Source organism: Cyclopterus lumpus, chromosome 9 (assembly GCF_009769545.1).
Source record: "Cyclopterus lumpus isolate fCycLum1 chromosome 9, fCycLum1.pri, whole genome shotgun sequence".
Classification (NCBI taxonomy): domain Eukaryota; kingdom Metazoa; phylum Chordata; class Actinopteri; order Perciformes; family Cyclopteridae; genus Cyclopterus; species Cyclopterus lumpus.
Window position 1 is genome coordinate 6,971,790 of NC_046974.1, and position 27,760 is coordinate 6,999,549.

Sequence of the window (27,760 nt, forward strand, 5' to 3'; positions counted from 1 at the left end):
ATTTATTGCAGATGCGAGATGTCCGATTAAAGAACTGAGTTTGAGTTTTCATCTTTCCATATTAGAAACGCCGTCTTTATTTGCAGCCGTATCCCCGACTACATTTTTACATTTAATCTTTACATTTGTCTTAACATGTCGTGGTTTTTTTTTTTTTGCCTGGTGAAGTGAGTTGATGTACAGAGTGACGAGATGAGGATGGAAAAGACCATAGGCCCATGAAACCCTTATCCTGGTGGCCACGCCATCTGTCTGCCTCCCAGGACGTGGACATGGAGGTGGTACACTGACTGAGAACCGTGCTTTCCGTCGTTGATCACTGCAGAGGACAGAAAGATACTCAGAATTCATTGTGCATGTATATACACATGCCTGTATTTCCACATACTGTGTATGACTATAAACTCATTTCTGTAACTTACCCACTCTGTATCCTTCGTCGAGAGATTCTTGCTTTGCCACATTTTTGGCAACAACCAACAAATGTCCCAAGAGCTGAAGGTTGAAAGAAAAATGAGCTGAAAACGTGATTTTCGATGCACGTGTCCACATTAGTAAATTATAATTAAAATTAAAAAGGTGAAAATGTCGAGTGTGACTGCTCAGGGAGGATCTATTGTGGCAAATTGTTTATGTTGGACTTATTTTTAGGCATGAAGAATTTGAATGGAATTTTCAACATCAATACAATTGTTTGCTAAACCTTATTATAAAATGTTTGACTGTGGTCATAACTTCACTTGTTTGAATATGATGAATGCAAATGAGTTGAACAAAAAGAAGTACTGCATGACCACGTCACTAAATGGCCTAAAGTACTTTTACAAACCGGTCACCGTTTGGGGCAAGGGATGGTCATAAAAGGGAAGCTTAATGCAATATATAATAATATTTTAGATTATGGTGTGCTTAACTGGGGCAATGGGGGAGTAAAGTAAAGTAGGTAAGTTCCAACTTTACAGAGATGCTTTACGGAGTTTGGTGTAATAATTTGACACTGGCCCAGTGGAGGAAGTTATAGCAGCAGATGGATAGAAAGACATGTGCACTGTTTGGGTTCCCACCATCTCATCGCCTCACAACCCCTGAAAAGGATCAGCGAGTATGAGAAAATAAATGGCGAGATTTACCTCTGCATCATCATCTCTGGCCTCACTTATTCTGGGAATAGGGACCCTTGGAATAACCAGGAAGTGAACAGGGGCCTGTGGGCTGATATCCCTGAAGGCCAAACACTGATAAAAAACACACACAAAAAACAACTTTAATAAACTGAATGATCTCTGGCTTCCAAAGTGGAACAGGATCAATGAGACACCACGTGTTGTTGAGGTTGGCTGTGTACCTTCTCATCCTCATAAATGATATCCGCAGGGATGCTTTTATCAATCACTTTGGAGAAGATGGTTGGAGTTGGGGAGCCATACTTCCTGCTGGCCTCCTCTGCCAACCTCACCTCGTCACCTTTGGTGCACAGCGGTCTCTGTGGGTCCGACAGACACATCACATCACATCACACACACACACACACACACACACACACACACACACACAGGTGCTGCCTACATGCTCAGCTGCCGTTAGGGAAAAGAAAACGTGAATGAGAATGAGACGTTATATCTTCAGATACCTCGGCTCGACAAACACGCTGCAAACGCTTGAAGTGAGCCGCTCTGGTGCCGAATAACTGCGCCCGCAAAATCTGACGAAAATACATAACTAGCGAACCAGCTAATGTACTAAATATTTCAGGGTTAACTCTTTTTACGACACAACACTGCAGTCCAACACAAATCTCGTTGGCAGTTGAAAGTACGTGCTGCCTTCACGTACTCCCTTGTAATGTTTACTATTTCTTCTTCTTCTTCTTCGAGGTTTATTGCCGGTTGGCAAACAAAATTGTGTGCATTACCGCCACCAACTGGCACGGAGTGGGGATCAGGATGTCTCGTACTTACATTATTTAAAATAAAAAATAAATAAATGAATACAAATTCAAAAAAACAAACAAATTCAAAAATAGTTTTAAAAAGAAAAGTATTCTTCTTCTGTAAACATATGCTGTAAAATGTCTCTCGCCACTGGAACGGGGATAAGCCACTGAAACACATATTATTGTACTACGCCTTTTCGTCCAGCAGGGGGCGATGGCGTGGGAGAGCTAAGAGCTCACGTGTCAACGGAAGAACAAGTTCGAAGTCAAGTCACACACAAAAAAACATGGCGGCCCGCACACGGCTGCCCTTGCTGTTCCCTAAAAAACTGCCTCCGCTAAGAAACCAACGGTTTGCCCACGCGGAGGCTGCGTTGAAGGAGCCCGCGTATCCCTCCGTCGTCGCCTCCCTCACGGCTAAAAGCAAATCTGCCCGGTTGCGACAGGTTGAGGAGCAGGTCAAGAAGATATGCGACTCTCCCGTGGAGGAGAAGCTCTCCCTCATCACTCGCATCCAGCGGAAGAAGTTTGTGGTTTACCCTCAGACTTTCGCCCGGAACGCAGACAGGTGGTACCAGCACTTCACCAAGACCGCGTATATCCCGGGCCTGCCGGAGAAGTTCACCCCGGGCCCGGAGAGGAAGACCGAGGGCGAGGAGAGCTCTCCGCCAGCCGCCGCTCACACCACAGTACCGGGGGTTGACCGCGATGCGTTCGCGGACATCCGCTCCTTGGTCTCTCGTGTTATTCTACAGGAGCACTGGCACCTGAAGAAACGCAAAGCGTTCCTGTACAGAGAGCAGGAGCAGATGGTCGGACCTTTTCTGAGATGCCTGGTAACCGGACTCTCCCACAGTTTGGCCCAATACAACCCGCTGCTGCGCCTCTCCAGTCTGGGTATGAATCACTGATCTGAGACCAGTCAAGCTGTGTAGAATTAAGCTGCTCTTCCACCCACTTTATAACCACAAATTCAAGTTATTTGTGCCTCTTTAAATCTACATTTGTGATAACATTGTGAATGTGGCGGGTTAGTTTAATATATAGAGCAGTAAACAAGGTTTTTTCTTGTTTTTACTGATCAAATAGAGCATAGTTTCTATTCAACACCTCTATTATAATAATAATAATAATAATAATGTGACTTGATTGCATTTAGTTTGGAGAACACATTAACACACTGTGTCTTTCAATTAGTCCTTCAAGAAAAAAGGTACGTGACAACAACTTGCTAATCAATTACTCGTTGTGTCATTTATCAAATGTATTATTTAAATAAAGAACTGACCCAAAAATATGTTGTCAGCAATACAAATCTAACCAGACAGTCAATGCTTTTGATACTCAAAAAAACTTAAAGTGAATTATCAAAATTCAGAAACCAAAGTCCTACATAGTATCACGTTTTAGATCACAATAGCAGTATTACTGTGCATTCATTCCATGACTATCTGACTTCTGTAAGTCATATTTTGTGTGTTTCTCCATCAGATATTGCTCCCCGTGTCAACTTTTATTGGAGGAGAGGACAGAGAATCATCCCAAAGGGTCACCGAAGAGGTCGACTGGAGCCAACCAGGTTCCAGATCGATGACCAACCACAGTGTCAGATCAGGATAACTCAACAGCTGCAACAGGTGGACGTCATTCCCAAACCTTAGACCTCAAATCATTGCTAACCACTGAAGGACACAAATCATTTAAACAAACATACAAACACTGAAAGATGTTATAACATGTTACACATCAGAGACAGAAAATATCATTAGTAGTTGCTGTTTGATGTCAAACATTCATGATATTTTTCACATTGTGTTGTTTTAATTTCTCTTAGTTTGCCCCGCTGGAGGCTTCTTACGCAGAGGAAGTTCCAGAGGTCACGTACGCTCCTAACCTGATGCCTCTGTTCAAAAGGCAGTATGACAACCACATCTTTACAGGTAACACAAGAGAGCAGTAACATGGGTCTCACTTCATACTGACTATGGCATTTTTGAAGTAGCCAAAACAACATAAATTGAGCATGTTGTATTCTGGCTGTATTTAAGATGTTGCCGTTATGTCTTGCTGCCACTAGAGGGCGCTAATGTGCTGTAATTTTCTCTTGAGTCTATGAGATGGTTGTTTTTTGTTGTTTCTGGAGAAACATGACACAAAGCAAACATTGGTTTGGTGTTTTGCTCTTACCATTCATACTGATCAAATAAAGTGTCTTAACAGTGACGGATGTAGTCTGGGACTTTGAGTTATATACTGTACGTTCCAAATGAAGTGCTATCCGGTTTCCATTGATTATTAACCTGTTTCTTTTCATGCAGCAGCAGCAATAAATAATTTCTAGAACTGCAACTAACGATCATTTTTATTATCAATAAAACTGCCTGCTGTGTGCTCGGTTAATCAGTTAATTGTTTGGTCAATAAAAACATGAGGAATGTGCATCATATTTCCCCGGAGCTAGAAATTACAATTTTGTTTGACCGACAGCCTAAAATCCACCGATATTCAATCGACTAGAATGTATGAAAAGGAAAGCAGCAAATTCTAATATTTGAGAAGTTAAAGAAATACAATATTTGAGTTTTTGGCTTGAAAATTGACTTGATATGCTTTTTGATTCTCTTTCAATCAAAAAAGTGTTGGAGCTCCACCGCTTTCTGTCAAAGATAGTCCATCTTAGTTGTTTGCATAGAACAGATTTCATGACTTGTGTCAATCAGAGATTGAGAAAACTGGGCAAAAGATTTGAGGCATGTTGTCGTTTTCTTTTTCATTAATCCCTCCTCTCTCCGCTGTGCTCGGTTCACATCAGCCCTGTCCTCCTGGTCTCACCAACAGGTGCCAAGCTCCCAGACCCGGCATGCTACGGTCACACTCAGTTCCACCTGGTGCCCGACCGGTACCACAGAGACCGGATGGCTCGGAAGCAGCAGTCTGATCAGGTGGAGGTCTTCCTCAGAGCCAATGCACTCGCCAGCCTGTTCGCCTGGACAGGAGCTCAGGCCATGTACCAGGGTGAGTTATCAACCCAGGAAAGAGATGCACGCACACAGCTCCTCATACAACTTAAATAAAGGGGACAGCTGGTGGTCACACGTCCCTTTCCCTTCTGTAGGTTTCTGGAACCACGAGGACCTCACCAGGCCTTTCGCGTCGCAGGCTGTGATCACAGACGGAGAGTTCTTCTCCTTCTTCTGCTACCAGCTCAACACGGTGGCCCTCTCTGTGGAGACGGACGGCGACAACCCCAGGAAGAACCTCCTGTGGGGCACCGAGAGCCTGCGACTGTACGAGAGCGTGCAGGACGGAGCGGTAGTCGGTCTGAACGACGACGTCGTCAAGCTCCTGGTTCAGTTCCTCCTGAACCAGCCGTGAGAGTTTCGTCACGTCTCTGTCTGAGGCCAAGAAATGCCTCCGAGACCTCAAGAGGAAGAGCTTTCAAAGAGCCCAACGTGGCGGACATGAGGACGTTTGTCAGATTGTATAAAATGTAATGTGAAGCATTCTCATGAGTATGAAAACTGACTGAGTATTATTAATGTGCAGACTGTAGCCTATTTATGCAAAAATAAAATCACGCTTTTCAAATTGACACTCTGTGTCTTAACATTAATAAGACATCTTTTCACTCATACACACACTTTCCTTTTTAAATGAGTGCTTCACTGTCTTAGCATTGCACTCCTGTAATACACTAGAGATGTCTTTTTATTCCACGTATTCTTCCTCCTCGTCCCACAAAAGGGTTTTTACAACTTAATTTCTCTCAGATGTGCATCTCAATACGTCTTTGGGTGAGTTCTGTCTCCATATCGGCGAACACAAAGGCTTTGATAGTTATTTGAGGCAGAGACTTGTGTATTTTTATTTATTTGCATGTTTACACACAGTGACAGGTGCAGGATGACAACTACAGACACTTAAAGTCATGAATAGGGTGGAAAAATACCTTTCTGACCATCCTCTGATATATTAACATTAAAAACACACAAGCGTTTGCATATATGATGAAATATCTTGATATACAAGCTATTATACAGCGTGTCAGGCACACAACACTACAAAGGTAAACTCTTTATGCTTTATTTTTATTTATTTATACGGTGTAAGGCACTGCTCACAAACCATAACAGAGTTAAAGAGAAGTTGAGGTTTAAGTTGGTACCATAAAGCAAGAAATGCACTTCCTTTTTGAGAGCGAGGTGTGACTTCCACAGGATGTGGGTGCATATGGGGTTCAAGACTAAAAGACAAAAAGGATAAACGCTTTGCTCGTCTAGTTGCCATGACAGCACTGCCGATTATTAAGTTGGCGGTTATTGCACTTTGTTTTTGTGAACACACGTAGAGAGAATAGCTGCTGAGACGTTGATTTGAAGCTCCACATCAATATTTGATCATAATCGAGAGATGCCAACAGCTTTGAAGGAAGCTTTGATATGTCGGATTTGCAATCTTTTAAAAAAATGTTTAAATTTTCCGCTGTCTCGTTGAAGAACTTCCCTCCGGTCCGTTATTTTCCCCCTGAGTCCTGATGAGGGAATAATAAATGTACATCATTAAAAACTACAAAGATATACATTAAACGTTCATTCCCGTTCATTCCCATCGTACTCACATTGTATTCATTTGGTCAGTGGCTCCATTTCCTGAGAGTAAGGCAGATATTTTCAAGTTAAAATACAACGTGCAGGGCTCACAGAACACGTGAAGGTATCAGGATACTCTCGGTTACTACCTTCTGTGTAGTTCTTCTTGGACTGACTTTTCTCGTAGAGCAGAATCGCGGCGACCAGGACGATCACTTCGATCACGATGGCGATGAAGGGCTTCAGAGGCTCCTGGAAGCTGATGACCTTCAGGAGGAAGACGTGTTCAGAGTTCAGTTACACTGTACGACAATGTAAAAATACTCCATTGCGAGTAAAAAAGAGTACTGCATTCTAAAAAAAAAACGGATGCATTTATTGTTGTAGCTGATTGAGGTGGAGTTAGTTTCAACTGCTTTATGCAGAGTCTTTATACTTTAGTCTGGTGGGTTCTGGTCACCTTTCAAAAGGTCACGATGAGATGATTCATGAGGTTGAAAAGAAGAAAACACTAAGTTTGCTTCGCACGTGTATTCATTTGTTGGATTCTTCTCTATACTTTGAATTATTGGATATTTTTATTCTTTTGGTTTCTTAAAATGAAACCATCTGTAAAGTTTAAAGTGTCAAGTGACCTCAAGTAGTCGCTGTTGCTCAAGGTCCTTGACACGGTTTTGTGTTTTATAAGCTTCTTTTAGGTGGAATCTTAAAATGTAACAAGCAATTATAGCTATTAGATGAGTAAAAGTATGAACTAGAAACACTCAAGTCAAGTAAAAGTACCTACAAAGTGTACTTAATCACAGTAATTGAGTGAATGTACTTAGTAACGTTCTGCATCTGACCTTCAGCTCCACGTGGCCCATCGTGGTGCTGATGGCGTACACCGCACCGCAGTAATAGAGGCCTCCGTCCGCCTCCGTCAGGTTGTGCACCACAAGTTTGGTCTTCCTCTCTTCGTTTTTGATCTCATAGCGAAGAGGCTCTGCAACTACGAAGATCTGCTCCTAGATATCAATACCAATATCAAAGATCAAAGGGGTCAGAGGCCTTGAATGTGTTCATGCATGCTCGTGTTTTTGTGTGAGTGAAAATATTTCATCAATGCATATTTAATTTAGACACACCCGCACCGGTGTTTTCAGATATTTGACACAAATAGATATGAAGTCTCGGAGCGGCTCACCCACCTTGTCGGTACCATTTGCTTTGTACCAGTTCCAGCTGCCGGGTTTCGGTTTGGTTTCCTCCATTTTACATGCAATCACCACAGAGTCCCCCACATAGCTGACTATTGGTTTATCCCGCACCTCACCGATCTGTGGAGCTAAAGGACCACGAGGACAAAGATCATGAGAAAAAGGGCATTGTTTACCCTGCATTGTGTGCCCTGTAACCTCAGCTACTCAGTGTAAATATCGATATTCATTATGAAAGGGAGTTAAGCTGTGTTAGGATCCCTGTCTGTTGTTAGTGTTGGCTCCCCTCTTTGTTCCCCTCCTGTCCGGTTTGTTGTTGTGTGCTTAATGTTTTGCTTTTTCAGTCTACAGTCTCCACCTCCGGTTTCCGCCCACTACCACGCCCCTCTCCTTTGGCTCAGCTGGGGCTCGTTGCCCTAAGTGCCACCAGCTGTATTAAGGACCATGGCATTCCCTGACGGGTTGTCAGATCATTCCGGTCACCAGTCTGGTTCCTACTGCATGTTGGGATTCACCAGATCTCTACCGATCCCGTGGGTAGCAAGGACTTGAGCTCGGTTGAGTTGCCCTCCCGACTCCAGCGAGGGAAGACTCGCGCCTGATCAGCTGGTCAACTCTGATCATTGTTTTGTTTGTTTTATTCTTTGCTGTTTTTTCCTTCCCGATCAATTAGGGAAATAAAGATCCTGAATCTTAAGGTCTGCTGCGTGAGCGTGCGTTTGGGTCCTCCACACCACACAACCCTAACAGAATGATCTGACCAACATGACGGACCCAGCAGCCGCAGCAGCATCGCTTGCGGAGGAGAGTCTGCAGAGGGCGATCTCGTCGCAAGGCAATCTCCTCGGACAACACCACCTGATGCTGCAGAACCTCCTCGACTCCCAGCGTTCCATCGGGTCCCAGATGGCGGAGATAGGAGGTCTGTTACGGGATGTCGCGCTGCACCGTTTTCCCCAGCCCGACCACCAGCCCCGTTCCTCTCCGCCGCAGCCGGTTCTGCAGGACTCGGCTGGCAACCATGAGTCTTTTGTTCCTTCTCCTGTGCCCTATGGCGGAGCGTCCGGGGAGTGCAGAGGATTTATGCTCCAGTGTAATTTTGTTTTTGACCAACAGCCCCGCACATTCGCCTCGGACAATGCTAGGGTGGCTTATATGGTGGGGTTGCTGCGCAGCAGGGCACTCGTCTGGGCTGAAGCTTGGCTCGTCAGACGCTCTCCTGCCCAGGTTTCCTACACGCGCTTCGTGGAGGAATTCAAGAGAGTATTCGACCACCCGGTGTACACCCGGGACGTTGTTCAGCGCCTGCTCAGTCTTCGTCAGGGCTCAACTAGCGCAGCGGAGTACTCTGTGGATTTCCAGATTCTGGCCACGGAGTCTGGTTGGGACAAGGAGGCACTAAGGGGAATTTATCGCAGCAGTCTTTCGGATTCTCTGAAGGACGAGTTGGCCGTCAGGGAGGAGCCGGGGTCTTTGGATGAGCTCGTCACGCTCTCCATCAATATCGATAACCGCATTCGGGATTGTCGTCGGGAGAGGAGCTACAGGCCTTCCTATCCTGTCCGTCAGTTTGCTTCCACTTCCAGCTCTCAGCCTCCGAGCCTGTTCCGACGTTCCAGTCTTGCGCGCCCCCGCTCTCCTCCCTCGGCACCTCCCCCTTTGGAGCCGGAGGAACCGATGCAACTCGGCCGGATTCATCTCTCTCGGGAGGAGAGAGAGAGACGCCTCCGCGCTGGAGGCTGTTTGTACTGTGGTGAGTCGGGACACCGCATGGCCGTTTGCTCTGTTCGGCCAAAAGAGAGAGCTCGCTGGTAAGAGTGGGGAAGCTAGCGGGCGGTTCAAGGTCAATTCCCCATTCCAGATCTCGATCGCTATTTCCTGTCACCCTGGGCTTGCCATCTGGGCCAGTGCACCTATCGGCGCTCATCGATTCAGGGGCTGAGGAGAGCTTTTTGGACACTGAGTTCATCAGGAGTCATGGGATTCCGGTGGAGGCGTTAGAGTGCTCTCAGCCGGTGTACGCACTGGATGGCAGCCTACTGGCAGAGATAACTCACTGGACTCAGCCTATTTCCCTGCTCGTGTCTGGTAACCACAGTCAAAAGACCCGGTTTTTCGAGTTCCCTTCCCCGCAAACACCCCTGGTTCTGGGACTCCCCTGGCTCAAGGACCATAATCCTCAGATCGATTGGGCTGGGGGTCGGATCACCGGTTGGAGTCCCGCCTGTCACTCCCGCTGCCTCAGATCTGCTGTGCCCCGGCAGCCTAGTCTTGTAAGCAGACATGACGCTTGTCCTAGCCTCGCCGCAGTGCCTCGGGAATATAGGGACTTGGCAGAGGCATTCAGTAAGGAGCGGGCCCTTTCACTTCCTCCTCATCGTCCCTACGATTGTGCCATTGACCTGCTTCCGGGCGCATCACTTCCCACAAGCCGGTTATATAATCTCTCCCGGCCTGAGCGTGAGTCCATGGAGAAGTATATAACCGATTCAGTCGCCGCAGGAATCATACGGCCCTCTTCTTCACCTGTGGGAGCGGGTTTCTTCTTCGTCTCCAAGAAGGATAAGAGTCTTCGTCCCTGCATTGATTACAGAGGTTTGAATCAGATTACCATCAAGAATAAGTACCCCTTACCACTTATCTCCTCTGTTTTTGAGTCCTTAGCTGGAGCCAAGATTTTCACGAAGCTGGACCTCCGTAACGCTTATCACCTGGTCCGAATTCGTGAGGGGGACGAATGGAAGACGGCCTTTAACACACCCCTGGGACATTTTGAATATCTGGTGATGCCGTTTGGTTTGACCAATGCCCCTGCCGTTTTTCAGGCCCTTGTGAATGACGTCCTCCGCGACTTCCTAAACCGTTTTGTGTTTGTGTATATTGATGACATTCTCATCTTCTCCCCAAGTCCTCAGGAGCACACTAACCATGTCCGCCAGGTCCTGCAACGGTTGTTGGAGAATCAGCTCTTCATCAAGGCGGAGAAGTGCGAGTTCAACGTCACCTCTGTGCAGTTCCTGGGCGTCTTCATTGAGGAGGGTCAGGTGAGAAAGGACCCCGAGAAGGTGAAGGCAGTGACTGAGTGGCCGGTACCCGCCTCAAGAAAGAAGCTCCAGCAGTTTCTGGGGTTCGCTAACTTTTACCGCCGGTTCATTCGGGACTACAGCCGAGCGGCAGAACCACTGACACGGCTCACCTCCTCCAAGGTACGTTTTTCATGGTCCCCTGAGGCTGACAAGGCTTTTCAGTCCCTCAAGGAGAGGTTCGTCTCGGCTCCAATCCTGGTTCACCCGGACGAGACTCGCCAGTTTGTTGTTGAGGTGGACGCCTCTGACACCGGCGTCGGAGCCGTACTCTCCCAGCGGTCAGCTGCCGACTCCAAGCTTCATCCCTGTGCTTTTTTCTCTCGTAGACTTTCTCCGGCGGAGAGAAACTATGACGTTGGCAACCGTGAGCTGTTGGCCGTCAAGCTGGCCATGGAGGAGTGGAGGCACTGGCTGGAGGGATCAGTGATCCCCTTTGTCGTCTGGACCGACCACCGGAATCTGGAGTATATCCACACGGCTAGACGCCTCAATTCCCGCCAGGCCCGCTGGGCTTTGTTCTTCACACGTTTTAACTTCACCATCACCTTTCGGCCAGGGCACAAGAACACCAAGCCGGACGCACTTTCCCGTCAGTTTGCCCCGGTGGAGGGAGATTCTCCTCCCGACACCATCTTACCTGCCTCGTGCATGCTTGGTGCTGTTTCCTGGGAGATCGAGAGAGTGGTACGTGAGGCCCAGCAGACCCAACCTGACCCCGGAGGGGGCCCCCCGAATCGCCTGTTTGTCCCTTTGGCTGTCCGTTCCCGAGTCCTGCGGTGGGCCCACGAGTCCCGTCTCTCTGGCCACCCCGGCATCCGCCGGACAATAAGCTGGCTCCGCCGCTCTTTTTGGTGGTCGTCTCTCGAGGCGGATACTCGCTCATTTGTGCTGGCCTGCTCTACGTGCGCCCGCAACAAGGCTTCACACCGACCCCCCGTGGGGTTACTACGACCACTCCCTGTGCCTCAACGCCCGTGGTCTCATATTGCAGTGGACTTTGTCACTGGTCTCCCCCCATCAGACAGCAACACCGTCATTCTGACGGTGGTGGACCGGTTTTCGAAGGCCGCCCATTTCATTCCCCTGCTCAAGCTTCCATCAGCCCGTGAGACCGCCGACTTGCTGGTTCTACATGTGGTTAGGCTTCATGGGATCCCTGCGGACATAGTTTCGGACCGTGGGCCGCAGTTCTCTTCCCAGTTGTGGAAGGCATTCTGTCACACCCTCGGCGCCACGGCCAGCCTCTCCTCGGGGTTCCACCCACAGACTAACGGCCAGACCGAGAGGATGAACCAGGAGCTTGAGGCCATCCTCAGGTGTGTGACCGCCACCAATCCCTCCTCATGGAGTCGTCACCTCCCGTGGGTCGAGTATGCCCACAATTCCCACACTTCTACCGCTACCGGGCTATCCCCATTTGAGGCCTCCATGGGCTATCAGCCTCCCCTGTTCCCTAGCCAGGAGGTCGAGGTAGCTGTCCCTTCAGTCCAGAGCAGTGCTCGTCGTTGTAGGCGCGTGTGGAGGGAGACTCGGGCTGCTCTGCTTCGCACAGCTGAGCAGAACAAGAGAGTGGCGGATCGACGTCGTGTTCCAGCACCGGCCTACCGTGTTGGACAGTCGGTTTGGCTTTCGTCCAGGGACATCCCCCTCCGCACAGAGTGTAGGAAGCTCTCCCCCAGATATATCGGCCCTTTTCCCATCTCCATCATCAACCCCGTCTCGGTTAAACTACAGTTGCCTCGTTCCATGAGGATTCACCCAGTATTTCATGTCTCACTCCTCAAACCCGTTGTCTCCAGCCCCCTAAACCCTCCGCCAGAACCCCCTCCACCCCCCCGTCTCTTCGAGGGGGGCCCCGTCTACACGGTCAACCGCCTATTGGATGTCCGCCGTCGAGGTAGGGGGTTTCAGTACCTGGTGGACTGGGTGGGTTATGGACCGGAGGAGCGGTGCTGGGTGCCCCGTTCCCGGATCTGTGATCCGTCGCTCATTTCAGATTTCAACCGGCGGAACCCCATTAGACCCGGTGGTTCGCCAAGAGGCTCCCGTTAAGGGGGGGGGTACTGTTAGGATCCCTGTCTGTTGTTAGTGTTGGCTCCCCTCTTTGTTCCCCTCCTGTCCGGTTTGTTGTTGTGTGCTTAATGTTTTGCTTTTTCAGTCTACAGTCTCCACCTCCGGTTTCCGCCCACTACCACGCCCCTCTCCTTTGGCTCAGCTGGGGCTCGTTGCCCTAAGTGCCACCAGCTGTATTAAGGACCATGGCATTCCCTGACGGGTTGTCAGATCATTCCGGTCACCAGTCTGGTTCCTACTGCATGTTGGGATTCACCAGATCTCTACCGATCCCGTGGGTAGCAAGGACTTGAGCTCGGTTGAGTTGCCCTCCCGACTCCAGCGAGGGAAGACTCGCGCCTGATCAGCTGGTCAACTCTGATCATTGTTTTGTTTGTTTTATTCTTTGCTGTTTTTTCCTTCCCGATCAATTAGGGAAATAAAGATCCTGAATCTTAAGGTCTGCTGCGTGAGCGTGCGTTTGGGTCCTCCACACCACACAACCCTAACAAGCTGATAACAATACAAATGCTGGCTGGAAAATAGAAAATGTAACAGAATATACAATATAATATATATACAGTATATTCTGTAAAATGTTACAAATGTATATATATATATCTATATATATATAGATATATATATCTATATATATATAGTCAAGAAAGGATGTGATCTGTACCAGCCAAAACGAACTCTATTTTTGCTTCACTTCCGAACACGCATGAGTAACTTCCGAGGCTTTCTTCGCTGACGATGCTGAACCTTAAATGGCAAAAACAGATACAAAAACATATTTTGTTAATTTTAGTATTGATGTTATTTTGAAAAGATCAGAAGATAATGTGCTTTATATTCATGTTAGTTCAATAAAATCAAAGAGTTGGACTGCAAACTGATAAAAGCCAGTTTTGAGACATCCAACGTTAAAACATACATTTAAGTTGTATAAACTATAACAACAGATGCATATTATTAACTTTTTTTTTGTAAATCCTGATGCACACATGCATGAATAACAATTATCAGAGGCCTGAGCACACAGTGGATAAAGATATTTACCTATCAAGACAGCCACTGTATAATTTAACCATGTATTGTTTATAAACGTATGGAATAATGAACACGTGTACTCACACTCGTTTGAGTTCATACTCATCGCCCTCCAGTTGCACTGTGACGCGGCTGTTCTCGACCTCATCCCCATCTTTCCTCCAGAACCCAGTTATGTTTGGTAGTTTGTTCTGATTACCTGTCCAGGTACACTGCAGTGCCAGATTGACCGGATTCAACAGTTCAACGTTCTCCGTGTGACTTTCACCTGCATGAAGAGTTGAAGCACGGACACGATGGGAAACATCACCTCGTGAAAAATGAATAAAACAACACTCTGCCATAATACTGTGATTCTAAAACGGCTACCTTTAAGAGAAACGCTCCTTTCGTCTGTTGGCAGGGAACTGATGGGGACCAGCGGTGGGGGCGTGGGACCAGGTGTCTCTGACAGGAATACAAACAGTTAACACACACAAACAAAACATGTAAAACTAACTGATAGTATTTAAAGTGAGAGGGCTACATGTTAAGAAAAGCAAGTTCTAACTTTGGGTGAGTTGTCTGGAAGAAAAGCGTCAGTTGTTAGGATGTTATTGATCACGTGTTTGATGTTTATGAGGAATAATGTCATATTCATTGAATGTGTTGTAATTCTGTTACGTTGTTCGTTCTGTACACATGACATCTATTGTAGTTCTGTCCATCCGGAGAGAGGGATCCTCCTCTCGTTGTTCTCCCCATTAAAGTTTTTCCTGATCCGATGAGAGATTGTAAAACCCTCTGAGGCAAATTAGTCATTTGTGATTTTGGGTTATAATAAATTAATTGAATTGAATTGTTAGTTTGCACTAGTTGGTTAAAATGGTGATTCTGTGTTCTTGATATGCGTTGAAAATGCGTTAAAAAGAGGTGCAGCCCAAAGTTATTGTTGAGTCGTAATGATGACGGTAAATATATATATGCTAAACAAAACAAATCAAAATTAAATGTAGAAATAGACAAAAATAATAATTAAAAAAGTTATCCTCTTTCAATTTTCAGTGGTATTATAAAAGTCACAAGAAGAAAAAAAGAATCTTCAAACATTTAATCTTTACATTAAAGGCAACTTGGGTACAGCCAAAGGCAATGGTAAATATATGGTGAGTAAACATAATGCATTAGAAATGTGATTATACATTTGCCACAGCTGTATTTAAAATTATTCTTTATATATATATATATATATATATATATATATATATATATATATATATATATATATATTTTGTAATCCTTTAATACGTAATTGTTCTTGGTTTTAATGTAGAGTCCCGCGATAATGTAATAAAAAATAATATATACAATAAGAATACAAAATAAACATTGACTATCTGCAACTTATAATTTCAAAATGTGGTAGATACAGTAGTACGTGATGTTGTGGCTATCCGGTGACATTTTCTCCTACTCCTTACAAGGTTACAGATCATCATTTAATGGGGAAGGTTTTATATAAGCGCATGCAGCCAAAATGAAATCCTCATTTACTTGTATTGATGTGCCTGCAGGAGACGAGAAGCAGGAGGATGTGAAAAAGGAGCCGCTTCCAGGAGGCTGCCATGATTATTATCCCTCTGTCCTCTGCGCAGGCAAGTTTCTCCCTCCTCTGTCCGCCTGCTGCATCATCTATAATCACCCCCCCCCCCCCCCACCCCCTCCCACCCATCCTCCCTCAGCTGCACAAGTGACGCAGCCATGATATGACCCGGCCGACTGCATCCATTATTCAAACATATCTCGATACAGTGTTGCAGTGTGCTGTCCTGCACTGCTTTACATGAGCAGAGCATGCTGAAATAAACACTCCCGCTGAATGTTGCTCTGTGTGAGTACAATGTGCTGCTATTGTTGCTACTGTGGGAGCTTTCTGCAAGGTGACCTTTGGTGTTATCATGAAAACAGCCAGGAGTGGAAACCACAACTCCTGCTGCTGTGGTTGGTTTGCTTTTTTTATATACATTTGAGCTTTTTGAGCATAATCCAAAACCAAAACGTTTGCTTAGATGAAATATTCATTTTAGATAATGTACTCTAGCAAGTGTGCATTACACTGCAGCAAGTAGATTTCCGCAAAAAATAATTTCCCATCTACTCGAGTGACTCAGTGCTTCTGCTCGTGTAGGATACTCCAGCACGAGAAACAACACCCATGAGCAATATCTATAAAAAAACACCCTCATTTATTGAATAATGCATTCACAGGCTAACCACAGTTCTCTCTCCGTCGCATACCCTCCTTCAATTAAGTGTATTTGTCATCAGTGTCTTTGGTGTGCTCATATAGTTTTTGTACCATTCTCTTTTCTGTCCACATTGGACATTTCTTAAGAAGTTTGTTGCTCTTACAAACAGCCTCGACCTGATGTAAATGAATACTGCGTGAAAAGCAAAAAAAAAGAAGGGTGGAACCGTTAGTTTTGTTCATGCCGTATTACGAAAGGAGATTAATTCTGCATGTGTCACATTGTCTCATGTGGAAATGAATACAAACTGTGGAGCAGCACATCTGTACAGCACTTTTCTAGTCTTCCGACTACTCAAAGCTCTTTAACACTACATGACATCATTCACACCCTGATGGGAGGAGCCTAAGGTTTCACCTGCACATTAGTCACTAACATTTAGCTACGGGAGCAATTTTGGGGTTAATGTTAAGCGTCTTGCTCCAAGGACACATCGACGTGGGCTAGCAGGAGCCGGGGATCGAACCGCCGATCCTACTAGATTGAAGGACGACCCTGCTCACCACTGAGCCACAGTCGCCCCCAATCTGCAGCAGAAGAGAACCAGAGGCAGCCGGTGGAAGTAAGTCCTAATAGAGAGAGGCCTTCTACTGCCATCCTGAGGGGGACGAGGTAGAAACACAGAAGAATCAGGACTGTGTGGAAACGGGCTTCAGGTTTTTAATCTTGACGGATTGTTTTTAGCGATCACTTTCTTTCCGCCGGTTAATGATATTACAAAATGTCTTCGATATTTACTCTGACTACAAATCGTTTTTTTTTTTTTTTTTAACTCAATGCAACTTCCAACATTGACATTTTGTAAGAGGTAAAATAATTTAAAAAAAAGAAGATCTGACTGATCTGATCTTGGCAATTACCATCCAGTATCTTTGCTTTTCTTCAGCTAATTATTGGTAAATTGAACTCAACAAAACATGACTGCACTAATTATCTAAGTTTATAGAAGAACAGTTTTTCAGTCTGCTCAACATATATTCACACTTTAAAACTCAAGTACAAAGGTCAGTGTCCATATACAGCGTGTTGAGGCAAATAATGCTAATAACTGGAAGAATATAGTAAATTGTATTATGTCACAGCATGTAACAGAAAGAGCAGCGGTTTTCCAGATACAACGTTAAACATTTAAAGCTTTCACTGCTGCTGAAGCTGCAGACTGTTAATGAACACAGTCTGAAGCTCGTTGATGTCATCAGTGGTCTCTATAGGGATGCTGAGCCCCCCCGGTGAGCTTGAAAGCCCACCAACTGAGTCGTACGCAGGTTCACAGCGAGATTGTCCGTCGAAGGATTCTACGCGGCCTCCCACTGCTCCCTGGTGCTCATAGACGTCCGGGGAGAGGTGTTGCGGTGACAGGCGGTTGTGGTCTTGTGTCTGGTGCGACCTGTGATGGGGGTGGAGGTGGTGTTCCAGCCCGGGGCTGTGGCAGGGGCTGTGGGACGGGCTGTGGGCCAACAGGCAGGTCTGCAGGCAGCTGTTTCGCCGCACGGCCCGGTTCAGGTCCAGTCGGGCGATGAGCGGCTTGCCAATGTTGATGCTTTTGGTCCAGTGGACGGATTCGTCCTCCATGGCGGTGAAGGAGCCCTGAAGGCACACGGTGAACACCAGCTCCTCCTGTTGGATGTGTGTGTGTGTGTGTGTGTGTGTGTGTGTGTGTGTGTGTGGGGTGGGGGAGGAGGAGGAACAGTGTTGAGAAAGTCAATGTGATCCCTTTTAGTTTTTATGACTCAAAATCACTTCTTTAAAGTTAAATTTGGTGCGTGGTTCTAGCAGAATCGGTCTTCCTGTCAGGCCAAATCTGTTACGTTACTTAAGTTCATAAACCAATACCTGCAAACACAAATGACACTAATGCCTCTTATTATTATTATTATCATTATTATTATTAAGTCCTATTATTTAATCATAAAACAACAGACTTTCTTTACAGGAAGAAAAACATCCATAAACCTTCTGAACATAAGAAAAAACTTTCAAAATAGCTGTTGTTCTGCGTATAAAGAGGTTATTATGCTCAACACAGGATTTTATACCAAAATGTCCCGTTGAGTTTTTACCCTGAGCTTCTGCAGTGAGCTGACTCTGGTGTAAAGGCAGTGCTGCGGCAAGTTGCTGGACAGAAGGTAGATGCCCGTCTCCTCTGGAGTCTCTCTGTTCATCTCTTTAGGATCAACATCAAGGTCCTGCGGTGAGGAAAAGAAGCAGATTACAGTTTGCACTAACTCACAAGTATTTTGTGTTACCTCAAGTCTGAAGGGACAAAGGTTACCCCGCAATGTTTCTGATTGGTGAGGCGGATGAGATATGATCCGCCCTTTCTTTCTTAATAACCAGTGTTCATGGCAACCCACTGACCTGTGAGAAGTCGGTGACGTGAGCCTGGCAGAAGGACATGTCCTCCGGCTTTTTAACGATGTGAGTGTACATGACGAGCACGTTGGAGAACTCTGCAGCGAAGCCCAACTTGATCTGAGCCCCGCAGTCAAAGTTGAGACACATACTCTCAGGGAGCTCTGGAATAACAAAGAAAAGACAGGCATTTCAAGTTCTACATGTTTGATTGATTTAAAAAGCCGTTGTTCATGCTCCATTCACAAGATCTCATGTCGTGTCATTTTAAGAAGCACAAACATTTTCACTAATTTCTTATTTGTAACAGGGTTTCTAAGGATTAACGTATATTTATTGATTTATCATAAGACACATCCACTTTGTGTGTGTTTGCTTCAGTGTTTTGTGTTTGCCTTCACATCCAGTGGAGGCGCGTAAAAGAATATATTTCTATAAATGTGGCAAAAAACATAAAATCCAGTCATCTTAAATCCCTTTATTAAAATCAATAAGCTCAGAAATGGTGAGTTACTTTTAAGCTTGCTTGTTAATTTAAACAAAAAGCCAGTACAAAAAAGGAAAGTCCGCGAATCTTAAAATCTTATACAGCAGCAAAATTCCCAATATGAGGTTTGTGGTCCCCCGACCTGCCTCAAGATAAATTATGTAGATGATTGAAGGAATAAGAAAGAAAATAAAACATTTTTTTTGCCGGAAAAAAGGCTGAAAATGTCCACCAATACAGGTTTCTAAAAATCCCTCTAAAATAAATAACCTGAGAATTAAATATAAGGTTGGTTGAACTGTTTATAACTGAGGCCATAACCTGTAAAATAAGAGGGTCACAAGTTGACATTAACTAATGGGGTTATAAGCCACACAGATTGGGAACCACTGTAATATAGTCTACCTGGTTAGATTGATCAAAACTACTGGAAGAAATGCTATTTTCCTCACTGGCTTCTCTCCAAGCAAATATGTATTAGCTGATGGAAGAGGTGATAATGTTGTCCCTCTTGTGCGGTTGTGTTGGGAAGCCCCCATGTGTGCAGGTGTGTATAACAGAGGGAGCACTGTGTGTTTAATCAGCATTAACCAAAGTCAACAGAGCTGCAGAGTGTGCTCGTGGGGGCTTCCCAGCCCAGTGGGAACAAACATTTTTTTTTTAAATTTGCGTTGCAAACTCACCGTGAACCTTTGCCCACTGGAGGCTGCGAGCGTGAGCGAGGTCGACGCTGTCGCCGGGCAGGATAGGATCGGTCAGCGCTCTCCTCTCTGACAGACTGCTGCGGATCTCCAGAGCCTGCTTGCCCTTCGTAGCATCGAACTGACCCATGTCTGGACACGGAAGATCACATGTTCAACAACAGCTGTATCATATCAAAAACTCCTTCAACGAGTTGAAACCAGCACATTGTGTGAATACGTTCATTTCATCAACCCTCCCTGAGCTGTGAATGAGTAACATGGTGCAATGGTAGATGCATCTAATTGCATGTAATTTTCATTCATTAAGAGAACATTTAAAAGAAAGCTGATACAATTGTGACATTAATAATGCAACGCACACTACATTTAACCTATTTTAGCCTTCTATTGAAATATGAACTGAAACAAAGTATCCATAAAACTTCTGCAAAATGGTCTTTTAAATTGTCACAGTGACGTAACAATTCTTCTCAGTCACAAATTCATTTAAAGAACTCAAGACGACAGTAAATAATATCAATTGTGCACGCGTGGCGTGAATAGTTTTGTATTATCCGCATGGGTCTTTCTTTTCGGATGCAACGTGTGATGTCATCTATTGTGTTTCCGTTCCTCACCCTCAGCGACTCTGTCCAGCAGCACGGTGATCTTCTCATCGTCGAGGAGACGCTTCTTCAAAAACTTGACAAACACGCCGTTGGTGAAGCCGCTGGAGCTCAGCTCGAAGGCCTCGGCATCCTGGCACCTGAGCAGCCCACCCGCCCCCCCCCCCCCCAAAAAAAAAAAAATCGCACAACATTTGAGATATATTCTTGAAAACAAAAAAGTGCGATATGTTTAGTTTTTGAATGATAATGTATGATGACTCACGTAGCGTATCCAAAGACGATGTTTGCCGTGACCCTCAGGACAATGTTTGGAGCGCTGTCGTCATGAATATTCCTGAGGACGAAAAGATGCAAACCAAGGCGATAAATAAATAAATACTGGATTACGGGGTCCTGTTGTAGAATAACACACAAAAACAATCAACGTACATGTTTATACGAATATAATAAAACCATAATTTCTTTAATGTCTCTTTTCATCTGTTCAATTAAGGAATGGATGCCAAACAAATCTTTACAAAAGACTGTAAAGCCCTCTACAAATAACTTGAATTAAAGTTCCCGTTAAAACTGGAGCTATAATGATAAGATGACAGAGAATTAGTTGCTTGACAAAAGTTAACCTGTGAACGAATGTCAACATTATCTGGTTTTCTTAATCCTCAGTGATAATAAACAGAATATTTAGGCGTTGTTTGCATTTTGTTGACTCAAGCAGTTTGTAGACAAAACTTTGGAAACCTGCGAAGATTTTATTTGACTAGTTTCTGACATATTATTGACTACTTGAACAATTAAAAAAAATTATTTTTAAAAATAAAAATCAAAGAAAACACGTATTAATAAATATAATAAAGTCGAACACCTTTACAAAACCACAGAAAGTAATTAAGTAATATTTTTGGGTGCACAGAGGATCTGGACCTTCCACTCATGGTTGCTATTAATGTTGGTGACATACAGTGATAATTATACTCTTCCACCTACAACTTCTCAATATACGAGTAACATTTCAAATGTAATAAGCTCACCTCTTCCTGCACATGTCCAGCAGGAACACATTGAGGCCCGTCTCCTTCTCCTGCATCAGTTTAAGGATGCTCTGCACACACAAACAGTTGGCCGAGCGGTACGGGTTCGGCGCGTCTACCGGCACCATGAAACTGTTGCCATAGTTCTCATATCCGTGACCGGCGTAGTACAGCAGACCTAAAGAGGGAAGTGAGTATTTCAATTTCTCAGAGCATTTCTCGATTTCTACCTCAGTCTAGAAGCAACTCAACGTGCCATAGACGCCCTTGTGAAGCAGCAGCAGGAACTCGTCGACGGCGTTTCTCATCTCCGACTCCGTGAGGTCGAGCAGTGACACCACCTGGAAGTTGAGCTGGCGCAGCAGGTTTGTGAGGTCGTACACGTCGACCATGGGAGCTTTGAGCTGCGGGTGGTTTTGGTAAGACAGGTTCCCGATCAGCAGGGCCACTTTGTCAGTTGCTGTGAGAGAGGACACGACCAGACTGTTATACAACGGGAGGGGACAGCAACTCTTACCAAATTGAAGTCCACAAGGTCCTTATTTTCAGGTATTCAATTTTGATAATTAAAATAAAAATAATAAAATAAAAATAATAAAATTAAAATAATAAAATTAAAATAATAAAATAATAAAATAATAAAATAATAAAATAATAAAATAAAATAATAAAATAATAAAATTAAAATGATCCCCCAATAATACAAACATCCAAATAAAATTTAACATATTGCTAAAAAAATAATATTTTGCAGATAATTAAAAGCTATAAAGTAAAACATGTCAACAAAATATGTTATGTTTTTTTTTGGTACTTTTTATGACACACATTCTGTACTTTATATGTTGCAGCAAGAAGAAAACATTCCCCACCAGGAGTTCAGGCAGTGGTGATACAAATCACAATGACATACAAAGAAATACAGGCAGGAAGTGGGTCATATTTCCTTAATTCCAAGTATAGGTGTTTGATGTCTTTACCAGCCGCTTGACAGATGTGGAGTAAACTCTGTTGGTATTTTAGGTATAATTATCTGGTGTTGTTGGATTACATTATGCTCTAAAGTGTTATTTTGTCCACATGTTTAGCTGCTGACATCAAATATGACAAGAAAGCCACAAGTATCACATCTTTATGTTGGTGTTCATCGTGAGAGCGGTCAGGACAAACACCGTGATAGTATAGTAAGTGACATATACTGTGGAGGAACTGTGCATCGGCCATATCCATCACAAAAATACAGCGGAGAACTCGGTGATCACATTTTAACAATTCACCAACTCTTGCATAAAGATGTGCCAAAAGACACGTACCGTGAAGTTGTTCTGGGACATTATTCAGGAAATATTCACTGGATCCTAAAATTGCAATGTCAAAATAAAAAAGCGTTTATTATAGCAAAAAAACTGTTTTCTAATGGGTATATGTATTTACTTGAAGAATGTAATTACTCTCACCTCCTCCAATGGCGTAAACATCGTCTAGAAATCAGGAACACAAATATGTTACCATCAAATAAGATGAGCATGTTTACGTCGGAAAAATATTTGATTGATTCAGGAAAGAACGAGTAGTCAAAGGGAAGGTGAGCCTCACAGTCAGTCGTCATGCAATTGAATCAACTCATTATTATGTTTAATATAGACATGAAGGGTGGTGTCATTCTGTTTCCTTATTGTCAACTAATCCCATAAAAAAAATAGGTCAATCCTAGTTCCTCGTGAACATACTGAACTTCAAGTTAGTAATATATGTTTTCATTTTTTTTTAAACAAATAGGATGACAGGATTACGTTAGTGGATGGATTAATTTTTCTATTGTTGACAATAAGACAAATATAGAAGACAGCCCTCCCGTAGTGTACAATTGATTGAAAGTAATGAAATAAATCCAAAACAAAATTCATGCACATGAAACCTCAAGAGTGTTAGTGTTTCTGTGACGATAAACGTGCATGCATGCTATTTGTTATGCTGCCACCATTTTAAACAACATGCGCCAGTGCTTTCAACTCTACCTTCAGAGCACTCCATTGCCTCTGAAATCTGGACAGATATCCTGGGTGCTTTCAGCCAAGAGCAGAGCAATGTGTCACTCATAAGACATTAACAACTGGACTGTGATTACAGTATCAACACATTTACTGAAGCGCTAACATACCGATCACGACGTCGACTTCATTGGTCCACATTCTCTCGGTGCTGCTGCTGATCTCACATCGATACCTGCCGTGGTGATCCTGCATCGAGTGAGGAATCTGAGAAACACAAATAAGTCAATAAGTCAGATGCTTCGCGCCTTGTAACCAGCTATAACCAGAGAGAAAAAAAATAAATTTTAAGTTAAAAAATAAGTTTTTGAAACAGTAACAGCACAAATCTTCTCAAACAACCTCCCCTCACCATGTGTTTCCTCTTTGTGGCGTTGGGTACCGGGACTCCATTTCTGTGCCACTGGTATCGAGGGATCGGCCGCCCCACGGCGCCACACTCCACCTGCAGGGTTTCCCCAACATGCATCCGCTGCGACTGAGGCTGGATCACCAACTTCAGCCGACCCTCTAAGGAATGATAGCTCTGCCCTGGTAGTGGAAGGAGAGGAGACATCATCACTGTGCTACCTTTTATATTCTCAATGGTAAAAGCACGAGAGTCAGGGGTTCAATTCCCACAGGAGTCGCTTGTCCTGTCCTTCAACTGGTGCAGATACAACAAATGCATTTCTGAACATCGCTCACAGAGCAGAGGGTAGATTTAAACAGCTGCAGTATCTTACCGCAGGACACGGGGACATTCAGGACGTCCACCTGAGCCCACTGGCTGAACTCAAAAGTATCTCCGCAGTTGACCCTACAGATGTAAAAGCCAGCGTCCCGCAGATGGACAGGACTTATCACCAGGTCTGAGGAGAAGCTGTTCGGCACCTGAGGTTGGGAACATGTGAATCACATGTACTAATATGCAAAGTGTGACATTATCACATTCCAGAAGGGAAACAGCGGCCCCCACGTGAAGAGTCTTCTCTCCTTGCCCCTCCCAAAAACAAAGTGCCATCTTTTAAACACGCAGAAGTCAAACTCTAGTTTTAGGTCAGTAATAAGTATGTGGATGGAAGTAAATACATATTTATTTATTTTTATTATAATCCTTTTGGATCGCCAGTTGCTGCAGATGCTGGTTGAGTAAATTGACAGTGTCAACTCCACTATTAGTGGTCCAATATTTACATATAAAACACAGCACATTTGTTGGCTGTAATGTGAGTATTGTGTGTTATTTTTAAGTTTAGAGCCTGTTTGACACCCGCAGGAAAGGGAGGATGGATGAGAATCAAATATGTTTTGGGGCCAAGAGTTCATGCGTCTGATATACATTTTTACAATGCAGTTAAAATGCAGGTGAACATCTTGAGCCGCTGAGGTACTCTATATTAATAGTTTCTTATATGTAGGTTATTTGGTTTCTTTCTAATCTTTCAGTGGATTTGCTGAATGTCTGAAAGAGAATGTTTCAATGCAAAAGTATGTTATTTATGTCCTCATCATGGACTGATGAAGACATGATGTGGATGTCATTTTCAATCTGGGAATGCAAGCGTGTCTACTTTAAAGCCGGAAGTGTGTGGATGGGGAAGAGTCGTAGCTCACCTCTTCCTTGGTCTTGAACCACTGGTACTGTACTGGAGATTTGCCCACAGCGTGGCAGCTCAGGCGAAGATTGTGTCCAGATATAAGCGCCACGGACTGGGGCTGAATGAGGATCTGCAGGGCTGTACGTTTAGGAGAATTTCACTTTGAGTTCCCACTTAGTCTTAAATTGTCACACTGGTTTTAGATGTTACATATCAAAATCGCCCAATTGGGTGAAAGGTGGTGTGGTTTCTAAAAAGTGTTTCAACTACAAATACTATCCTTCTGGAGTAATCACGTAAACACAAGTCTGTTTCGATATACTTATTATAAATTGAATGGCAACGTTCTGTAAGTGTCCACACCACGACGTGACAAAAAACAAGCTACTTTGGAAACCTGAGAACTTGATAACAAGCCCGGGTGCATTGTTTTTTCCCGTACCTGATGGCTTCAGGCCTTGCAGGACCTCTGAGTTGCCCAGCATTTGAAGGTAGTCAACCAGGTGACCCGTTGTGCAGCCTCGCTCTCCCATCAGCTTCAGCAGCATGCGGCTCGGGCTTCCCTCCAGCTCCAGCACCTCCAGAGAGCACAGCTCCATGTCGGCTGAGCTGGAGAACCATGCAGGAGATCGAGAGCACGTCATATTTCAGACATCAGGTTCACCTTTATTGGACAATAATTTGCCTCAGGTTGTCGGTGGCTCACAATGTATTCATGTACATTGAAGGGAAGATACAAAATCCAGACATACAACTTCACAAGAGATAATCAACACATAATCAATAGACCTTATACACAGACAAGGACAGGAAACATTGATCTAGGTAATGGTATGATAATGTGATCTCAAAAGTAAACAATAGAGTTATGTTACATACACACACGTATATATGTCAAATATACCTATAATGCATACAGTAAAAACTAAATAATAATAACAGATTGAGCCTTTAATTTCTGTGGCTTGTGTTAGTGGATAATCCTGGAAGCACAGCATCTCATTTCATCTCAGGACAGTGAAGACCGAGACCAATTACATTGATTGCATCACTCATTCATCTGTCCTACACATACATTAGATGAAAATACATAGTATAAAAGATTGATTGTTGTTAGCATATTATTATTACCCCAATGGATTAATGCACATGTGTATCTACAGAAAGGACACTGTGATCATCTATTACAACATACTAATATGTTTGAGAAATAGTTATTTAATTTTGCAAAGAGTGCATAACTTTATTAAAGGCCAAACTAAAGTACAATTACAACTGGGCACACTCAATTATAAAAATGCACAGTGTATTTAAGACAGATTATAGATGATCTCAGTGTTATTGAGAGAGGCATTTCACATGTGATAACATTGTGATTTCATACTTCTCACACTCAGCTCACCTGACTCTAAACCGCCTGTCGTTGCCGACTATCTCTCCAAGTTTTCGCCATCCTTTATTGCTGGATTTGTCCAACACCTCGCAGAGCTTCTTCACCACCGGCTCCTTCAACAGGTTGATCCTCGCGGACCGGTCCAAAGAGTCCGACATGGCGGCCAGACACGAACGGGTTACACCGTCGGCGCGTGGTTCTCAGACTTGAGTCACTGGCATTGCACTTGACAACAATTTCAACTTCAAGAAAAATGTCTACTTCCTGGAAGACATTATAAAAGTGATACGGATACAGACACGATTACGACACCGACTTGGTTCCCCCCTCTCACGCAACTTTCGGCTCTTTTCCGTCAAAGACTGTGTATGCGTCAAGATAAAGCTCCGTAAGGAAACGTGTTTTTAAAAAAAAATTATGCTCCCACACTTGAAGTTGAGAATTCGAGGTTTAAGATACAATTCACCATTAAAATGTTGGCATTCTTTCAATAATTTACACAATGTTCAGATGACGGAAAACTGTAAATAACTTTAAATAACAGTAGGCAACATTGTCATGGCGCATTGCATTATCGTCGTTGTTTACAGTCATTCATTCGTTTTCAACCGCAAGCAAATAGCAATTACAAACACAGATCAACCCCCAAAAAACTGCAATGAAACAGTATTTAATAAATGAAGTGAAGTTTCTTGTGGATTGTCAAGTCAATGAGCATACAGCTAAAGTTATTATGTGGAGTCTGACGTTGACGCAACTAGCAAATGTGTTTTATTTTGTGAAAACCAGCTACACACATAAAGATCTTTAATACAAAAACCTTATATTTACATGCATTCTTTTGTATTGTACTGTATTGTAAAAATTGGAGTTTGCATTGTCCTGTTGAATCCATTGTTGTCCCTCTTGGTCAAGGTGCTCCCATTTTGCAGTGAGTGAGTAAGATGGTGAGTCAACTCAGGGTCAAAAGCTGCCCGAGGATGTTGAAATTGATGGTAACTGTGGTGATGAAGAGAAGGTCACTGGTGCTCATGAACATATAAGTGGATCATTCTCCAAATCAAATTTGGTGGACCGGGCTGCATGTCAAGGTCCCCTGAAATGGCCTGAAAAACCAGTGATGAAAAAATATTGGGAACAAAGACAAAGACCACTGGAGGACTTATTTTCACCAAATGATCAAATTGGATCATTTGATTTACTGATTTGAATGCAATGTGTCTCAAATACAGTACCCAGTAAGGAGATTGTAAAATGGATTTTTATTGTTTTAAATATATTTATTAAACTCAACGTTATCTATTTGTATAGCACCTTGCATAAAAACATGCAGTTCTGTGCTGCAAATAGAAAA

General features: G+C 44.0%; 4 protein-coding genes across 5 annotated transcripts; 1 reads left to right on the top strand and 3 right to left on the bottom strand.

Annotated features, from left to right (window-relative positions):
- Nucleotides 1-53: 53 nt before the first annotated feature.
- On the bottom strand, nt 54-2,185 carry hint2 (histidine triad nucleotide binding protein 2). Its single transcript, XM_034541226.1, has 5 exons — nt 1,631-2,185; nt 1,346-1,483; nt 1,131-1,235; nt 423-495; nt 54-319 (listed from the first exon to the last, which is right to left on the bottom strand). The coding sequence occupies exons 1-5, from the start codon at nt 1,715-1,717 to the stop codon at nt 228-230; spliced, it is 495 nt and encodes a 164-aa protein (XP_034397117.1). The 5' UTR covers nt 1,718-2,185; the 3' UTR covers nt 54-227.
- Nucleotides 2,185-5,527, top strand: mrps30 (mitochondrial ribosomal protein S30). The gene is made up of 5 exons (XM_034541225.1): nt 2,185-2,830; nt 3,425-3,570; nt 3,768-3,873; nt 4,772-4,948; nt 5,049-5,527. The coding sequence occupies exons 1-5, from the start codon at nt 2,221-2,223 to the stop codon at nt 5,306-5,308; spliced, it is 1,299 nt and encodes a 432-aa protein (XP_034397116.1). The 5' UTR covers nt 2,185-2,220; the 3' UTR covers nt 5,309-5,527.
- A 249-nt stretch (nt 5,528-5,776) lies between these two features.
- Nucleotides 5,777-15,579, bottom strand: emb (embigin). Its single transcript, XM_034542166.1, has 9 exons — nt 15,446-15,579; nt 14,282-14,359; nt 13,997-14,180; nt 13,542-13,624; nt 7,713-7,849; nt 7,368-7,529; nt 6,672-6,789; nt 6,552-6,582; nt 5,777-6,464 (listed from the first exon to the last, which is right to left on the bottom strand). Exons 1-9 carry the CDS (start codon nt 15,516-15,518, stop codon nt 6,404-6,406), a joined length of 927 nt encoding a protein of 308 aa, XP_034398057.1. The 5' UTR covers nt 15,519-15,579; the 3' UTR covers nt 5,777-6,403.
- Nucleotides 15,580-16,844: 1,265 nt separating this feature from the next.
- Nucleotides 16,845-26,777, bottom strand: malt1 (MALT paracaspase 1). Of its 2 annotated transcripts, XM_034542014.1 has the most exons (17): nt 26,416-26,777; nt 25,456-25,622; nt 25,030-25,151; nt 24,159-24,306; nt 23,786-23,964; nt 23,544-23,640; nt 23,401-23,448; nt 22,840-22,863; nt 22,696-22,740; nt 21,639-21,842; nt 21,383-21,560; nt 20,614-20,685; nt 20,361-20,488; nt 19,723-19,872; nt 18,559-18,716; nt 18,261-18,386; nt 16,845-17,817 (listed from the first exon to the last, which is right to left on the bottom strand). In XM_034542014.1, the coding sequence occupies exons 1-17, from the start codon at nt 26,562-26,564 to the stop codon at nt 17,338-17,340; spliced, it is 2,475 nt and encodes an 824-aa protein (XP_034397905.1). In that variant the 5' UTR covers nt 26,565-26,777; the 3' UTR covers nt 16,845-17,337. The 2 variants fall into 2 exon arrangements, with proteins under 2 accessions (XP_034397905.1, XP_034397906.1); XM_034542015.1 differs by lacking the exon at nt 23,401-23,448.
- Between the last annotated feature and the right edge of the window lie 983 nt (nt 26,778-27,760).